Here is an 18,510-nt window from a genome sequence, read left to right as displayed (position 1 = left end):
CATCATGATGATTAGAATGCATCTATATGGAGTGTGGAGGGGGGGAGAAGGAGAGGAGAGGGTGCACTGCAGCATAATGCTGAGAACACAGAACTAGAGAGCCTGTCCATCATTCTTGTCTATTTATGTCTATTTCTATGGTACCTATCATCTGGGATCCAGTTCCTAACTCCCAGGTTGGTGTTTCCTGTTAAATGTGATGGAGCGTCTTTGTTCTGCAGCACTTGGAGCATCTACACTTGGGAATTTTATTGCTCTCTCTAGTGTAACTGAGGAGTAACTCCACTAAAGTTGGCGGGGTGGGAGGAACATAAACTGGTGTAGCAGACAGGAGAACCAGACCTTTTGAGTGGCTTCCAATTCTTGTCCAGATTCAGAGTTTCTGGAAGTAATGAAGGCCTGTTTCACTGTGGCTAGAACCCCTTCCAAGACAGAGGCATCGTTTTCTGATAGGCATCAAAGTGCTTTCCAAACACAAAGTTTCCCAATCCCACAGGAGCTAGGCAAGTATTAACAAACACCTTCTCCCGCCCCTCATAAAAAAACACAGTGGGAAAAAATTCTGTTGAGAAAAAAAAGGGGGGAGGAGACCAAAGTTGTTGATAAAAAAAAAAGGACCCCGAGAGTTATTAAGCAAAAACAAAACAAAAAACAAAACAAAAAAAACCCAGCATGGCCCCTTTGAGGCTTTTTGGCCCTAACAGGCTGCCAGTGGCGTCCACCATCTTGTCTTCCTGCTCCGGACCAGACAGCTCCCCTGCGGAACCATGTAAGCACCCGGGATTTTCTCCTCCTGGCTGGGAAAAAAAAATCAGAAAATACCGGACATTTTGGGTGTCCAGTATTTTCTGAATTTTTTTACCCAACAGGAGGCAAAAATACCAGACTGTCTGGGGCAATACTGGACACCTGGCAACCTCAACCTCATCCTTAATAGGATTTTATAACCTCTTGCCCCATGTCAGGACAAAAAGTGAAAATTAAAAAAAAATTCTATTGGACAGAAATTATGAGAAATTTTGATTCACAGAGGGTGAAATCTATCATTTTGATATTTTAGATTGAAACAAAACATTTTGGCCTTCCCAAAAATCTATGTTTTTTTTTTCATTTTGTTGAGTTGCCCCAAAATGCTTCATTTCACATCAGTTCCATATTAAACTACATTTTCCCATCATTTCACATTGCCTGTCAGGCATTGTACTTTGGGAACTTGATGTCACCGGGTTCCCTTATATACCAGGCTCCCTAGCTGGACTACATCTCCCATGATGCACCACACAGTTTGGTCAGAGGGAAATCAGTATTGCATTATGGGAAATGGTGTCCTCCAGGAAATTCAGCCCATAGACCATAGGGGCCAGACTTCCAACTCCTGTAAGACTATGCATTGCTAGGGAAAGACAGTTTACTATTTTTATTAAACTGATTCTAAACATTTCAGATCAGTTCAATAAAAAGAAGCATTCTGATTCAGATAAAACCCAGCAGGACAAAAAGTCAGTGTCATTGTCTGTGGGCTATGAAGCAAAGAGGGTTAACAACGGACTCTACTCTCCATCACTTCGATGCATTGCTTGAAAACAAAGAGCTGGCCCTATTCCCTTTCCTCCACATAAAATCCTAGACTGCAGAAATTTGTGGTTCAGTGCAGGAATTACAGGTGAAATTCACCTGCATCCGTTACGCAGCTGGTCAGACTAGATGATCATTAAGGATCCCCTCTAAACTTAAAATCTTGGAAAGCAACAGGGCATGGAGCAGCAGTCAGTGTGAGAATCAAGAGATGGCCATAGAATACTACCGAGAGAATGACAGATAGGGAAAAGATCCCAGTTCTTACTTCTTCAGCCCCTGTCACAGTATAGGCATGGCCTCTCACAAGTCCATTCTTTGGCTCTGGGTCCCCAGTTGATGGCTGAGGAGAGAAAGCACAGCCATTAGCTCCCGGAAAGCCTTGTACTCATGCATTCGTTTGCCAACCAAACTGCTATTTAGTTAGTTTGGGAGAAAAAAAGATAAATAAATTTGACTTCACTTACATTAGAGGTTCAGATCTAGCGTTGTCTAAGTGCCTAAGGTTCATTCCCTGGCAGCCCTAAGCTAATCCAGCACAGCATGGGCAGTTGGTTAAGGCAGGGCTAGAGGAGACAAGCCCCTCCAGTCCCATTCCCCAGCACCACAGGAAGCCCCAGCTTTCCCAGCCTCGGAGCACTGGAGAGAGCAGAGGGTGAGCGGCCCTAGCCTCCTCGGACCTGGAGCATCAGGGACGGTGGGTGCTGGGGGGCAGCAACTCTCTGCCCCCAGTACACCTACAGTAGATGCTGTGGGGGTGGAACGTTGGAGGGGCCATGCCTGGAGGTTTGAGAAGGTGGTGCCTTTTCCTGTTTAGCATACCAGCCACCCCTGCAGCACAGTTAATGATGCTATGAAGGCATCACACAGCTGAAACACTCATAAGAATTCGGTGTCAGAGCAGGTCATACATCTGCCTGCTGTGGAAGAGCACCTGGGGTGGGTCATTGGCAGGAAATGAGCACAGGAATTTGCAACCTATGCACCAACTTTTAGCTCTTGAACTAAAGGAGTAATATGGTTAATGGGCAGCAACTGTTGGCAGCTCCCCATTAGTGAATAAACACTAGAGGAAGCATAACACACACTTTGCATAGTCTGATAATTCCATGGATATCTTTTCGCAGCATCCTAGCAGACAACATGCATGCTTTTATGATAGCCCCTGTGGGCCCAGCTATGGCCCAGAAAGCAGCACTATATCTCAATTGTGTTTTCAGCCTGGGAGGAGTTTGCCTTATTCATATTGGAACCTTCCATTCTACCAACCGAGCTAGCAGCCAATACCCAATAGCAGTCAGCAGCAGTCACAACAGCAGACCTCCTCCTGGTTTTCCTGCCCTAGAAACTGATCATCTAAGATTCTGGTCCTGAAGTTCTAAGGCCAGTTTTCACACTGGTGCAAGGGAGTACAGTTCCATTCTAGCGCTCTAGGCCTATTATGTCTGAAGCTCTAATCAGGAGCTATCAAAAAACATAATTAGGGCACCTTTGAGCCAGAAAATTTCCTTTTGGCTTTGGCATCTGCTTTCTGTCCAACCACCCCAGCCCATGATTTCTGGCATCATTGCTGATTAGCCCTGTTGAGTAGTCATCCCTTCTACAATGGTGGAGTCCAGGCTAGGATTTAGTGAGAAACTCTCTAGTGCTGCTGGGGAGCATAGTCAGTCTGAGAATTAGAGTGCCTCTACACAGCACCCTAAACTCACAATAAGATACACAATTTGTGCTACACAAATTGCGTATCTTATTTCGAAATAGATTATTTTGAAATATGGTGCATCTACAAAGCGCCAAATGTTGAAATAACGTGCTATTTCGTGACATCCCTTAACCATCGTGGAACGAGGGTTACTGGGATGCCGAAATAGTGTGCTCGTTATATAGGAAAATATTTTGAAATAACAGGTGGATTGTGTAGATGAAAGGTAGCTATTATGGGGTACCTTTGGTATCCCGAAATAGTCGTGCAGTGTAGATATACCCCTAGAGAAAAATAGTGAATCTGTTTCTGTCCTTCAATCTCAATTGAAAAAAATCTTTATATTCATTACAGTTAAATTTCTTTTCTTCTCTGCCACTAAGGACACTACAGGCCCCCGTCAGAGTACCTGTGTTACAGGGTGATATGGATTCTCAAAAGAATTTGTCCAATATAAATATGGTAAAGGCAAGAAGGCCTGTCCTGCTTACCTTTCCTGGTGTGGCACATCCCATCAGGCATTGTGATTTCACAGCTGCTTTCAGTATCTCCTGCAGATCAGAAGGAGGGCTCTGTAAAGAAAATTGCACTTGAACTCCACCCGTCAAGTCCACTAGTGCTTCGGAAATGTAACCCAAGTGCAAGTTCTGATAGGAGCCTCGCAACCTGGGAAAAATAAAAGGGAATGGATTTGTTCCTGTGATAATCACTGCACAGAGGAAATTAACTGAATGGACACCATTAAATACTCTGTGGTGCATGAGCATATTCTAAATATACTATATCTGATAACTCTGGGCTGAAATGAACATGCATACATAATGGTAAGTCCTGGATTGAACCTGGTCCCTTCAGCAACTGAAGTTGAAACCTCTACCACTTGAGCTAAAGAGTAATTCCTCTGGCTTTCAGAATGCATGAGGCTGTATAATTATTGGGATCACTAGTGAAGAGAGGTATGATCAAATGCATGCATGTGCACGTACACAGACACATGGCTAGTGTGAGACACAAGGAAGGAATTCTCCCATCTATGCAGAGTGCCAGCATGCACCATTTAATCCCACATAAAATGTAAGAAGTGGACCAACACCACTGCTGGCTGTTCACCAGCAAGGGCTCATCTAGACTACGCTAAAGTGTCGAAAGAGGATATGCAAATTATGTGGGAATTTGCATATATTTATGCAAATTCTGCTTGAATTTGCAGATCTTCTTCCGACCTCACTTTTGAAAGTGGAGCTTTCGAAAGTGAAAGTAGTCAAGATGTGGTTTTTTCGGCAACACCCCCTTTTTCAAAAAGCCGCTTTTCCTCAAAAAGTGAGGTTTATGTGGCTTTTCAAGAAAGAGGGGTTTGCCAAAAAAATGCATCTTGACTACTTTCACTTTTGAAAGCTCTGCTTTCGAAAATGAGATTGGAAGAAGATAGGCAAATTCCCACAGAATTTGCATTTCCTCTTTCGACACTTTAGCGGAGTCTAGATGAGCCCCAAGTGAAGAGCAATCTGACAATAACAATGTTTGAACACTAGGGTTCTCACAAGGCCATGCTGAAAGCAGGAGCTGAGTTTCCTTGTCTTGTGCTTTCATTACAACTCCAAAAAGTCTAGAGTTAGACAGTACTGTAGTTACAGCATGAATATACACAACATTAAAACTCACAGTGTACACTGAATTTCATACACTGGAGAATTGGAAAATGAAATCCAGGGCTAATTGTTTTTGGGAATGATGTCCTTGACCTACACTCATGAAAGGAATTTCCACATGCACTGAGGGAAACATCTCAATTGGAAACACATATCAGCAGCTATTGCAATTTTAATTGAATAGAAGTTCAGTTTGCTCTGGAATTAAAACTGTACCCTGTAAAGCAGTTCCTACTTGAGTCAACTTTTCTGAACTACATTGTGGCAGAATTTTCCACTTCTGTGTCTCCCAATCACCGCTTTACCATTTTCTTATTCCTTGCTGAATTTGTTAAACTGCCAAGCATGCACTTAGTGCACTCCCTGTATTACATAGGTAACATGCAGGCTTAATTTAGCTCCTACTTGCAGGTCTCAGTAAGTAGAATAGCCTGCTACTTACACATAGCTGAAGCATTCTTCCTAAACTCAAGTAATACAGGACCTTGCTTTTGATGCTGAGAATTCAAGGAGACTAGTTTTATTCATTATTAGTGTTAAGATAGCTGCTAGAGGCCTCAAGTGAGACTTTCTATGTAAACATTTAATGTCCTAAAAAGCTCAGAGTCTAAATAGACAAAATGTGGGTGGGAAAACAGAGGTGAAGTGACTTTTCCAAAGCTAAATATCTGGCTCAGAAATAGAACTAAGGTCTCCTCCAGCCCACACCAATGATCCACCCACTAGATCACACTGCCTCTCAAAAAAAAAAAAAAAAAAAAAAAAAAACAGAAGAGAACCAGGGAATTTTACAAATTCAGTTTAAAATTTGACAGTCTTCAGCCTGTAGTATCTATGCCACCACAATTCATCACATACTCAGTGCTCAGAATATTGGCCCATGGTCCTGAACAACACTACACAAGAGACTTTGTCCAAAGCAGCTGGCACAACATACAGCTACGCAAGTACAAGACTCAGCAATGGCAGGAAAGAAAGATTTGGTGGGTATATTTACTTGGCATATGCTTTCTCTAGCAGGGATGGCCAGAATTCATTTTTGCAGCGAGGTCTGACAGACAGGTATTTCCCCTTGAGAAAAGGCAGCCGATCATCTATCACCACATCCACCCAGTCTCCAAAATGCCAGAACTAGAAAAAGAAAAGAAAAGAAAACCTGACTGTAAGAATAAATAGAGCTGCCAAATGACAGTCTTTGGAAATAGCCCACAAATTAATCTAAACCATAAATATAAGTAACTTCTTTGCCTTCTCTCCTAAGCTATTTTGTATGGTTGTAGTGTACTGTTAAATAGGCACTGAATTTCATTTCAGTGGTGGATCGTTTTTGGGCACACATTGCTCTGGAATTACTTGAGATGCAAAATACATGCAGGTGAATAAGTATTATCATGAATGGACTAAGGCAGCTGTTTCAAAAAAGACAGAAAACTAAATGTCCAAAGTGATACACCTCACTACTCAGCTCTATATGGAGCTTCTCTTGGGGACATCTCTGGTTCATCAAAAGCTGGCCTCTGGATAATCCCTTTGCCTCTCTTTCCTATGTCTAAAGCCTCTCTAGATCTAGATCTTTCTAGACTGTGACATGGGTTGTACTGAAAAGGCAGGGCATAGCAGGGGTTTGATAAATGAAAAGGAGGCAACTGGCCACTTCAGCAGCTGGACAGAACAGGTGTTCTGAAGACAGGTAGAGCGTGATCAGTGGGGGATGAATTAATGGAACTGTTGCTAGAGTCATTAGCAAACTAATGTGGCGCGGCAGGACTTTGATATCACAGTTGGCCTAATCCATACTACTTGTAATGCTAAAGATTTCCATGCCGCTATGCCCAGGATAGATTTGTCATGGCATGGCTTTATTTCTATGGCTGCATGAGCAAAAGTTACAGGATACTTTGTTCTATGTGAACAGTATTGTTATTTGCAGTGGGTACCCTCAAAGGCAAACTAGTTTGGGGGTCTTAAATGGAAAGCAGGCTTGATCATTCTCCCTAGTCTCTCTCAAACCAAATCTAGGGTTATCATATTTGAACTTTCAAAAAAGAGGACACTCCTGAGAGGGAGTGTATCTATCTCAGTATTTACCAACTCACATTGTATTAATGTGTTGTATAGTATAGTATACCGTATTTTCCGGCGTATAGGGTGACTGGGCGTATAAGACGACCCCCTATTTTTTTAGTTAAAAGTTAGGGTTTCATCTTATACCCCAGCGCCCCTCCGCCTCCTTTGCTCCCGGTGTCCCTGGTCTGCTGGAGATGGTCCCCAGCAGACCAGAGGCACCGGGAGCAAAGCCGCAGCAGCTTTGAAAGCCTCGGGGGAAGCCGGCGGCCGGGCATCCCAGGCACGCCTGGGATGCCCGGCCGCCGGCTTCCCCTGAGGCTTTCAAAGCTGTGGAGGGGCTCCGGCAGGGGGGCAGCCCAGGCGCGCCTGGGATGCCCCGCCGCCGGCTTCCCCTGAGGCTTTGAAAGCCGCGGAGGGGCTCTGGCGGCGGGGCATCCCAGGCGCGCCTGGGATGTATACCCGGCGTACAAGACGACCCCCGATTTTTGGGGGATGTTTTTTAACATCAGAGGTCGTCTTGTACGCCGGAATATACGGTAGTATAGTATAGTATAGTATAGTATAGTATAGTATAGTATAGTATAGTATAGTAACAGGTAACTCCCTCCCTCTCAGGAGTGTCCTCTTTTTTGAAAGTTCAAACATGGTAACCCTACCATTTAGATTTACTAAATCTTCCATTTAGTTTCAGGTGAAGCTAGAGGAGGAGCCATGTTTAGATTTTTCAAAAGTAAAGCCAGGATTAGTTTGAAGGCAGGATCTTTTTTTTTTCCTGAAACACCCAAGTTTGAGGCAAGTCCAGCTAGACAAAAGGCCCTAGGTTCACCCCCTGTTTAATTTAGGGTCACCTGCATGGAAGATAGACACAGATGAGAGAGAGCTTAGGAGATCTGAAGCACTGGGCTTCCAAAAGAAGGGACCCTTTTCTAAGGGAAGAGAAAGCTCATTGCAAGAGCTGAACTGCACACAGCAGGTCTGTGGGTACAAAGGGCTTGGGCTTCAGAATCAGTCACACCTTCGTGCTATACCTCATGTGCAAACATATCAGGCAAACATCTTTCCAGATAATACACCACGAAGTGCTAGGGCATGAGTGCAACTTAAATCCAGATAGTCAAAAGCAAAGTTCAAAATGTAATATGACTCTTGCCTCTTGTTTGGGGATGAATAGTCTAGGAGGGCATCTGAGCACGGACGGTATGTCTACACTACAAAGTTAGTTCGAACTAATAGACGTTAGTTCGAACTAACTTTCATAGGCGCTACACTAGCGCTCCGTGATTTCGAACTTAATTCGAACTAACGGAGCGCTTAGTTCGAACTAGGTAATCCTCATTCCACGAGGATTAAGCCTAGTTCGAATTTACTAGTTCGAATTAAGGGCTGTGTAGACCCTTAATTCGAACTAGTGGGAGGCTAGCCCTCCCCAGGTTTCCCTAGTGGCCATTCTGGCCAACACCAGGGAAACTCGTCTGCCCCCCTCCCAGCCCCAGACCCCTTAAAGGGGCACGGGCTGGCTACGGTGCCCGTGCCAGGTGCAAGCCTGCCAGCACCCAGCCAGCAGACCCTGCACTTGGCACGGATCGAGCCACCCACCCAATGCCCCCCAGCCCTCCCCCTCTTCCCGGGACCAGCCTGGCCAGGGCAGGAGAGCTGCCAGCCTGGCCACCCAGGAGCAGGTGTGCATGAAAATCAAGGGGGTCCACTGAGACCCCCGACCCTGAGCCCTGAGCTTACAATGGCCATCCTGGGTCAGACCAAAGGTCCATCTAGCCCAGTAGCCTGTCTGCCGACAGCGGCCAACCCTAGGGATCCTGGAGGGGATGGACCGAAGACAGTGACCAAGCCATTTGTCTCGTTCCATCCCTCTCCAGCCTTCCACAAACCTTGGGCAGGGACACCACTCCTACCCCCTGGCTAATAGAACTCCATGGACCCAACCTCCATGACTTGATCTCACGTCCCTCTAAACTCTGTTCTAGTTGTAGCCTTCGCAGCCTCCTGCAGCAAGGAGTTCCACAGGTTGACTCTTTGCTTTGTGAAGAACAACTTTCTGTTACTAGTTTGAAGCCTGCTACCCATTCCTTTCCTTTGGGGTGTGTCTAGACTACATGCCTCCTTCGACGGAGGCATGTAGATTAGCCAGATCGGAAGAGGGAAATGAAGCCGCGATTAAAATAATCGCGGCTTCATTTAAATTTAAATGGCTGCCCCGATCTGCCGATCAGCTGTTTGTCGGCAGATCGGGGGAGTCTGGACGCGATGCCCCGACAAAGAAGCCTTTCTTCATCGACACAGGTAAGCCTCGTGCCAGGCTTACCTGTGTCGATGAAGAAAGGCTTCTTTGTCGGGGCATCGCGTCCAGACTCCCCCGATCTGCCGACAAACAGCTGATCGGCAGATCGGGGCAGCCATTTAAATTTAAATGAAGCCGCGATTATTTTAATCGCGGCTTCATTTCCCTCTTCCGATCTGGCTAATCTACATGCCTCCGTCGAAGGAGGCATGTAGTCTAGACACACCCTTGGTGTCCTCTAGTCCTTCTTTATGGGAACTAATGAAGAACTTTTCTGTATGCACCCTCTCCACCCAACTCCTGCTTTTAGAGACCTCTATCCTGTCCCCCCTCCGTCTCCTCTTTTCTAAGCTGAAAAGTCCCAGTCTCTTTAGCCTCTCTTCATATGGGACCTGTTCCCAACCCCGATCATTGTAGTTGCCCTCCCCTCTCCCAGCCTCTCTCTTCCCTTCTCCCACCTCCTTTTCCCAGTCTCCCCCAGTTTTGTTCAATAAAGACAGATTCCATTTTTTAACACAATTGTCCTTTATTTTGTACATCAAGAAAAGGGGCTAGGGAAGGGTAAGTGGAAGGAGGTGAGGGAGGAATGGGGTACAAGCCCCCGATGGGGAGGACTGGGCTGGCTCTGCGGGCTTCTGGGTGTGGAAGCTCTCCTGCAGCCCCCCAATTGCCCCCTCTCCCCAGATGGCAGCCTGCGGCAAGTGCAGCCGGGCTGATGGCCGAGTGGTGTGATGTGCCCAGTGTGGGTACTCCGGGCAATCCAAGCCAGGACTGCTTTGCAAGTGGGGCATCCCTGAGAACTGTCTGTCCGGGGTGGGGGTCGGGACCTTTTAAGCGCAGCCCTTGGCTAGCCTGAGACAGCATCTCCACGCTCTAAGTCCTCATCTGATGCCCTGCCGGCACTGCTTCCGGCCATCCTTAACCTCGGTTCAGGGTCCACTTAATGTGGACATGCTAGTTCGAATTAGCAAAATGCTAATTCGAACTAGTTTTTAGTTCTAGATGCGCTAGTTCGAATTAGCTTAGTTCAAATTAACTAATTCGAACTAAGTTCGAATTAGCGCTGTAGTGTAGACGTACCCTGACTTACATTTCCTTTCAGTTAGTTTTCTCTTGGAATAGGGATGTGGCTGATGTTCTGATGTCTAGCAGTTGGGTGGGAGTTCTCTAGGTAAACCCCAAGATGCTGCTGGAAAAGATGCTCCTCACTCAATAAGGGGCGCTCTGTGCTCTGTATCCCCCGCAGCACTAGTGACCCTGGCCTAACCTATGGCTTTTGGCCGGAGACATAGGCCTTGTGGGATTTCGGAAAATTTGGAGGGAGATCTCAGGAGTTTAGGTGCTGCAGCCATGAAAGTGACCATGAAGTGCACAGAGCAGGGTATGGTTGAAGCAGGCTGCACCCACCATTGTGCCAACACATATAAACTAGAAATTAATTGTCCTTTTCAGGTCCTTACTTTATTTGTCTGGAAAGGGGTCAAACTTCAAGGATCGAGTGCCAGGAGCAGCCAGGAAGAAAATCCCATACCATTGAACTCCCCTCTGCAGGCAGGGTTGTGACCCGCTGGGGGGCATAAGGAAGGACTTCTTGTATGAGCCCTGAAACTGAGATTCTGATGGCTTGTTATTCAAGCTGCCATCAAACTTTCCACAAGAGCAAGGACATTAATCTTGCCCTAGCTAATTTCTTTCTCAGGCTGTTCTCATCTGCCTACCTTAATTCTTCCAGAGGTTTCAGTTGGGTAAGAAATATGCTTTCATTTCTTAGCCTGAGTAGCTGTCTAGTGCTGCAGCACAGTGTTCCAGTGGCTGTCATGTTCAACCCAGAGCTAGCTGTGTATCTGAGATGGGTAAAGGCATTCCTGTACACACTAAGGCTATATCTACACTGTCCCCTCTTGCACAAAAAATATGCAAATGAGGAAAAGTGTGGAATATAGCATAATATCACATATTTGCATAATTAATTAGGCTCCTTTTTTGCGCAGGACGCTTTTGTGCAAAACCCCCTCTCTTGCGCAAGAGTCTTTCTTCCTCTTTTTTCAGGAAGAACAGCTCTTGCACAAAAGCCTCTTGTGCAAAAACAGAGCCTCTTTAATTATGCAAATGAGATGCAGCAATATTCCATGTTTCACCTCCTTTGCATATTTTTTTGCGCAAGAGGGGGCAATGTAGACATAGCCTCAGGATTATATTCATCCTGGCTGTAACTCTATTAACTTCAATGTAGTTGCACTACAGAGAAAATTTGACCCATTCCAATCCTTATGAGATGCTGAGCCCCCTTAACACCCATTGACTGCACTGGGAGTTGAGGCAGGTTCAGCATTTTGAAGGGGGACTTCAGCAGCTCTTAGGCCTGTAAAGTGCTTAGAGATCCTGAAAGATGAAAGACACTCTAGGAAGATAAGACGTGTTTATGTCTACTAAAGAAGTGATGCCTTGTTTGTGATGTCTCTTGGAACTGAATTCTAAGACCTGCAGTGTGGACTGTGCTAAAGTATCTTCAGTGGGATGATTTAAGGGTATTGCTGAAATGATACAAAAGACTGAATGAAAGCATCTTGGCTGTTATTGGAGGAGAAGGGCGTGTACTGATTTGCAGGTGAGAAGACAGGGAAAACATATTTTTCAAATATTGAATATATTTGTATCCTTGGAGATTCAAGGTTTGCACCTCAATAATCTTTTTGAGGATGTCTCATGAAAGAAATTCTATTTTGCCGCATTTTAATCTATGGTCAGCTGCTTTATAGAATCCTAGAATACTAGAACTGGAAGGGTCCTTGAGAGGTCATTGAATCCAGTCTCCTGCCCTCATGGCAGGACCAAGCACCATCTATCCTGTATTATGTTCCTCTGCCTACTGGAGATGAGCCAGGATTGAAACACCTAGTATTACTAGGAGCAATGGAACACAAGGACATTTAGACTGAATAGCAAGAGAATTCTAATATAAAGATCTGTTACTCTAGGGAGTAGTCTCTCTAAAGGAAGTACATTAGTTCTATTGCTATCAACATCATTGTTCGACTGGACAAAGTAAAACAGAATGCACTTGAGAAGAATTTTGCTTTGGGAGTGAGGGAAAGGACAAAATGATCTAATGATTCATTTCCATCTTTAGTTTCTGGGACTAAAATCTCCTTCTTACGCTAAATCCCCTGGGGAGAGATCATATGATACTTGCTCTTCTCCCCCTCTAATCTCTCAGAGTTGAGTAAGTGGTGCATGTAAAAAGGTAACATATCGATGTGGGGGATTCTGAATATTTCAAGATTAGTACATTTCAATTTCTTCCGCAAGACATTTGTCTCTTAGAATCAGACCCATTCTTGAAATATGAAAAACAGTTATCTGAGCAGCGCCAAAGGGCTTGTGATGGAATCTGGTAGGTGAAACTGCAGAACACAGAGGCTGTGTCTACATTGGCATCCCTTTCCAGAAAAGGGATGCTAATGAGACACTTCGAAATTGCAAATCCGTGGGGGATTTAAATATCCCCCGCGGCATTTGCATTTACATGGCTGCTGCTTTTTTCCGGCTCGGGGTTTTTGCCGGAGAAAAGCGCCAGTGTAGACGCGATTTTCCGGAAAATAAGCCCTTTTCCAGAAGATCCCTTATTCCTACTTGAAATCGCATCTACACTGGTGCTTTTCTCCGGCAAAAACCCCGAGCCGGAAAAAAGCGGCAGCCATGTAAATGCAAATGGGGGATATTTAAATTCGCCCCAGATTTGCAATTCCGAAGTGTCTCATTAGCATCCCTTTTCTGGAAAGGGATGCCAATGTAGACACAGCCAGAAAGAAATTATCAAATAGACAATGAACCCAGATTTACTATCAGTTATAATGGTCAGATTTGAAACAGAGGCAGCACTTCTCATTCATCAGTGCAAGTTTGTATTTTGGACAGAACATCACTCACTAGAAATGGGCTCACCTCATAATATACACAACCAGGTTCAAATAACCTGACATTTGTGGATGTCACAATCAAGGGGGTTGGTTGAGCTCATGAGAAAATCAGGGACCACTTGCAAACTCCTGTGCAGGGGACCCACACTGAACTTCAAGTCTGCTTGGATCCTCCCCCCAACCCAAGTGGTAGGATCACACTACTTCACATACTACTTACCCGGAAATGAAAAATCCCAGCATAACTGTGATGGAATCCTTGGTCCTTTGGCAGAACATTTTCCAGAAATTGCCTCTGTAATGTCAAAGATCCCAGGGCAGCCAGAACCCAGCAATCGCCTTCAGGGAAACAAGTAACAAACCACATGCATTTACGTGTCTTACCTCATGGCCTCCTTCTGCCTTGCCTGGGTCTATATCTTTCTAACACTTTCCTTTAGAAAACAGGGTAAGTGCAGAAGAACTGGGAGAACCAATTTGGATATAATAAAAACATGGGCAGGTTGTCCAAGACTCAGAGACACACTGCTTCATGGAGCATGCTGCCATCTATCCACCCATCCATTTCCATGTCTATACTACATCCATGTCTATGCTATCTGATTGCAATGAAGGAATTGGGACTCAAAGGTGCTATGTGGAGGCATTTGGGCATCACACAAAGCTCCTTCCCTTTGTTGGCACCCTAGTTCTACAGAATAGGAAATGGTGTAGACAACCTCTAGCCCTTCAGGTAGAATAAGCAATTGGATGACAGTGCTATTTCTTCAAGAGGAACCTGTGACTACTCTCAAAAGGAAACATGGTCATGGGTTGGGGGGGTGGGGGGTGGATCTACAGCAAGATAAAGACAGGAACATGGTGCATGGATCAGAAAAATGGGTCAGTAGTGACACAACAGAGCTGCACATGGAAAAGAAAACATGAAGAGTCGCCAGACAATGACTTCTGGGTCACAAGGCCAAATCCAATTCTGGTAATTGTGGGCACACAATGGAGTTGCACTATCTTTGCACTAGGGTTGAATTTGGCCCATGGACTGTCACTTTCTGCCTGCTCTGAGTCCACCTTTCTGCAACCATAGTTATGCAAACATAAGTGATGATGGGAGTCATTCAGACACCAAAGTGCCTTGGCCCAGAGGCACTGTAAAAAAAAAAATCACACTTAATATCTGGGGTGGGTTCTCTGTGAGTGTGCATGTGTATGCAGTAAACCAAACCAAGGTCTCAGACGGCAGCAGAGGAAACTACTCTGGTCTACAGCTCAGACTGGCTAACCCTGAAACAGAGCTTTGATCTTACCTATTTCTTCTCCTTGAAGAATATCAAATCTGCTAGCACCATCCATGATTAAATGGGGATTTCTCTCTATCATCTGAAAAAGAGCAAAAGCAAAGACCAGAGTGAGTATCCAACACTTACCAGCAGTGAATCCTTCAGAGCTCTACAGTCTGTCTCATGTCACTTTCAACTGACACTCTACAAGATCATTGTTTGCTACCTCACCATAGCGGTGTTCTTTGTGATTGAAATTCATGACTGTTTATAAACCCAGGAGATGTGTTTCACATGGACTTCCAAAACTTCAGCTACCCCCCAGAGGTATATTTCATCTGAATTATGTATTATTACCTTAGGGTACGTCTAGACTACATGCCTCTGGCGACAGAGGCATGTAGATTAGACTACCCGGCATAGGAAAATGAAGCGGCGATTTAAATAATCGCCGCTTCATTTAAATTTACACGGCTGCCGCGCTGAGCCGATCAGCTGTTTGTTGGCTCAGACTGTTTGGGATGAGGATGGGATGAGGCATACCTGGGAGGTGGACAAATGCCTTTGATGTCGACCGCGGAGCATCCAGACTACCGCGCTGAGCCGACAAACAGCTGATTGGTTCAACGCGGCAGCCATGTAAATTTAAATGAAGCGGCGATTATTTACTATGCCAGGTAGTCTAATCTACATGCCTCTGTCCTCAGAGGCACATAGTCTAGACGTACCCTTATAGTCCACCTAGGCAGAAATCTGTTCTCTTAAACCATCTGGGGAGTGAAAAAAGGGCCTTGGACTTCTCCCCATGTTGCCTCCCACATACAGACTGAAAGGAAAGGCTATCTTGCCTAAGTCATGCTGCCTCTCACAAGGGAAGGAGGAATTATGGTCTCCATGGCCTGACATCCTCAGCCATTCTGCCTACTGCTGAAAGAGGGGAAGACATTCTATTTAAACAGTCATGTGAGGACTCCAGTCACTCAGGCAGTGGTAAGGGGCCTATTACAGGAGAGGGTGGGTGAGGTTCTGTGGCCTGCGACGTGCAGGAGATCTGACTAGCATGATGGTCCCTTCTGGCCTTCATGTCCGGGAAGTTCTTCATCACCATGGCACGTAGGCTTTAACAGCTCCAAGAAACCATGCTGCTTCCTGGAGTTGGAGAGTGGGTGTCTGTCCTGCAGAGGAGGGAGAATTTTACACCTTCCAATCTAGTAATCAAAGATCGGGGGACTTGGGACAGCAACAGGGAAAGAGGAGGTGGGTGCACTTGCCTGTAGAGAGGGCCTCAGAGAGCTCAGATCATTGGCAAGGCATCCAGAGCTGGATATGCTTTTCCAGACTTTTCCTGAGCTTTTTTGGCTTCACACATCCCTAATTTAGATTTGTCTGGGCTGTTTTGGGCCCGTTCTGTAAATGAAACTATGGATACGGGCTTATTTTCTGTGGGCCAAATTCCTAAGTCCTTACTGTTGGGTATTTTTACTCAAGCCTTAGGCAGGCAGAAGCTTCCCTGAATTCATTAAGAGTTCTGTTGGGATCATTAAAGGGGGTTCAAAAAAGAACTAGATAAATTCATGGAGGTTAGGTCCATTAATACTTTTTAGCCAGGCTGGGGAGGAATGGTGTCCCTAGCCTCTGTTTGTCAGAGGCTGGAAGTGGATGACAGGAGAAGGGTCACTTGATGATTACCTGTTCTGCTCCCTCTCTCTGAGACATCTGAGATTAGCCACTGTTGGAAGACATGTCCATTCTTATGTTTTTAAATGCTAAGATGACAAGAGGGCTACAAATGCGGAAATAAAAGCATGGGGAAGTTGCAGAACACATGAAGTTGCAGAACACAAAAAGCATGGGGAAGTTGCAGAACACATACACCAGACTAACACAGCTACATTTCTATCACTATAAAAATTTATGTGTACCTATGGAGCTTGGTCATTATTACACTATGGACTGGAACCAGTCTGATTAAATGAAAGAGACATCAGAAGGCCAGAGGCTGAAGAAAAGAGAGTTTTTGAACAACTGAAGATAACTTTACAACAAAGTTAGAGGAAGACTTAGGATATGAAATTAGGATTAGTTACACTTGTAAAGATTATGATAGCGGGGACCCTTCAGAAGACAAACAGATGCCAGGATGCCCAAGAAAATAATGCAAACAAATCGGAGGTCAGTCCAGCCTTGACACTGACCATTGACTAGATGAAAACAACAAAAGGTCTGGTAGCACTTTATAGACTAACAAAACATGTAGATGGTATCATGAGCTTTCGTGGGCACAGCCCACTTCTTCAGATGACTGGAGTTATGAGTAGGGGATATGAAAACTGGAAATAAATAGGAAAAGGGAAGAGAAAGGAAAGAGGAAGAGGTGTGGGGGGAACAGGGCATCATTAAGTATCTGGAGAATGGGCACTTAAACCTAAGCAGATAAAGATTAAAGTCAATAGATCTTTCTGAGCAGAATCCTTCCTGTCTCAGCAATCTATCTATTGACTTTGATCTTTATCTGCTTAGGTTTAAGTACCCATTCTCCAGATACTTAATGATGCCCTGTTCCCCCCACACCTCTTTCTCTTTCCTTTCTCTTCCCTTCTCCTATTTATTTCCAGTTTCAATATCCCCTACTCATAACTCTGGTCATCTGAAGAAGTGGGCTGTGCCCACGAAAGCTCATGATACCATCTACTTCTTTTGTTAGTCTATAAAGTGCTACCAGACCATTTGTTGTTTTTTTCTGTAACAGACCACCTCGGTTACCCCCTGAAGCTGTTGACTAGATGGTGGGGTATTGTATGCAGGGACATAACTAGGCTGGGTTTACCAGAGGAGCAAGCCATGGACAGGACTGAATGGAGACTGTCCCACTCCCTGTCTGTAAAGATGCTTTGGGATTAAAGAAGTCATTTGAGGGGATCTTCATATTTATGATAGGAAGATGCTCATTCAAACACCTGAGTCTTTGGACAAGTGATCCTTGTATATATCTGCCTGTTGAGTAAACAGCCTGTTTTGAAGTGGCATGAAATCCTAAATGCAGAAGCAAGTGAACATGCCTAAGCAAGCAACAAGTCACAAGAGATGTAAACTATTTGACAGCTGGGGTTAGAAAAATAATTTTAGCAACTCTTCTTTAAGCTGGGCCGGGTGCTCCCTCCCACACACTTGCTGTGACTACCCTCTGCACAACTGTGAGTCTAGCATCTGACATGACTCACGTGGCTGGGCGAGCTGAACTTTAGTGAGAAGCGTCAGCTTCCTAAAACATTTTTATAGTGACTAAGAGCACAGAGAAGCCCATCAAAAGGCCCTCTCTAGGGAGATGGTGAGAAGCAGCTCTGCTGAACCAATGAATGGCTCGTGGCACCAGTACCAGTGCATCAAGCTCTTGCAAATAATCCCCTAGACTCCTCTAATCGGGAGACTTCTGCAGGGTTGCAGAATGCTGCAGATGCCCCTCCTCCCAGTCAAGAGTGTGTGAATTAGTCCTCTTGGGTTGCCCATGCTTGTGAGGCTGGGCATCACACAACCAGGGCCCTGTTCCCAGCTATGTGACTAGCGTGTCGTTGGGGAAATCTCTTTTCTTTTTGCCTCCAGCTCTCCTCCCATTCTTTGTCTATTTGCACTGTAAACTTTCAACAGAAGGGACTGTCTTTCTAAGGAAGTGTTTGTATAGTGCCTAGCAAAATGTGATCCCAACATGCTACTCAGTCAAGGACCATGATAAAAAATAACCACAAGTTATTCATTCATCACTATATTGTTCTTCCTTCCCCCATTTTTGCCATGAGCGGGTGTGGCATGGCAGCATAATCCTAATTGTGGAGTCTTGGCAGCTACAGATTTGTTACAGATCATTGCGTGTACACCACATACAAGCAAGTGATAAAAACAGTTATAGATAGGAAAGTGCTGAAGAGGCTTTTCTGGGGCTCTAGTGAATTGGACTGAATATTGTAGGCAAGAACAATAGCAGACCTTACACAAACTTTGGAACCAGAAACCCCAGGAGAACACTAGT

The 18,510-nt window shown here is 45.0% G+C and overlaps 1 protein-coding gene across 1 annotated transcript in view; it reads right to left on the bottom strand.

Moving 5' to 3' along the window:
* Positions 1-18,510, bottom strand: part of CAPN13 (calpain 13) — a 95,014-nt gene that overhangs the window by 37,507 nt on the left and 38,997 nt on the right. Inside the window, exons 3-7 of the mRNA XM_075925332.1 lie at positions 14,514-14,586; positions 13,430-13,548; positions 5,924-6,057; positions 3,769-3,943; positions 1,844-1,918 (exon numbers count right to left, since the gene is read on the bottom strand). Of these exons, the coding sequence (XP_075781447.1) occupies positions 1,844-1,918; positions 3,769-3,943; positions 5,924-6,057; positions 13,430-13,548; positions 14,514-14,586 (576 nt within the window). The remainder of the gene's footprint in view (positions 1-1,843; positions 1,919-3,768; positions 3,944-5,923; positions 6,058-13,429; positions 13,549-14,513; positions 14,587-18,510) is intronic.

This window comes from Pelodiscus sinensis, chromosome 3, assembly GCF_049634645.1.
Source record: "Pelodiscus sinensis isolate JC-2024 chromosome 3, ASM4963464v1, whole genome shotgun sequence".
NCBI classification, from domain to species: domain Eukaryota; kingdom Metazoa; phylum Chordata; order Testudines; family Trionychidae; genus Pelodiscus; species Pelodiscus sinensis.
This window is presented reverse-complemented; position numbering and strand designations above follow the sequence as displayed.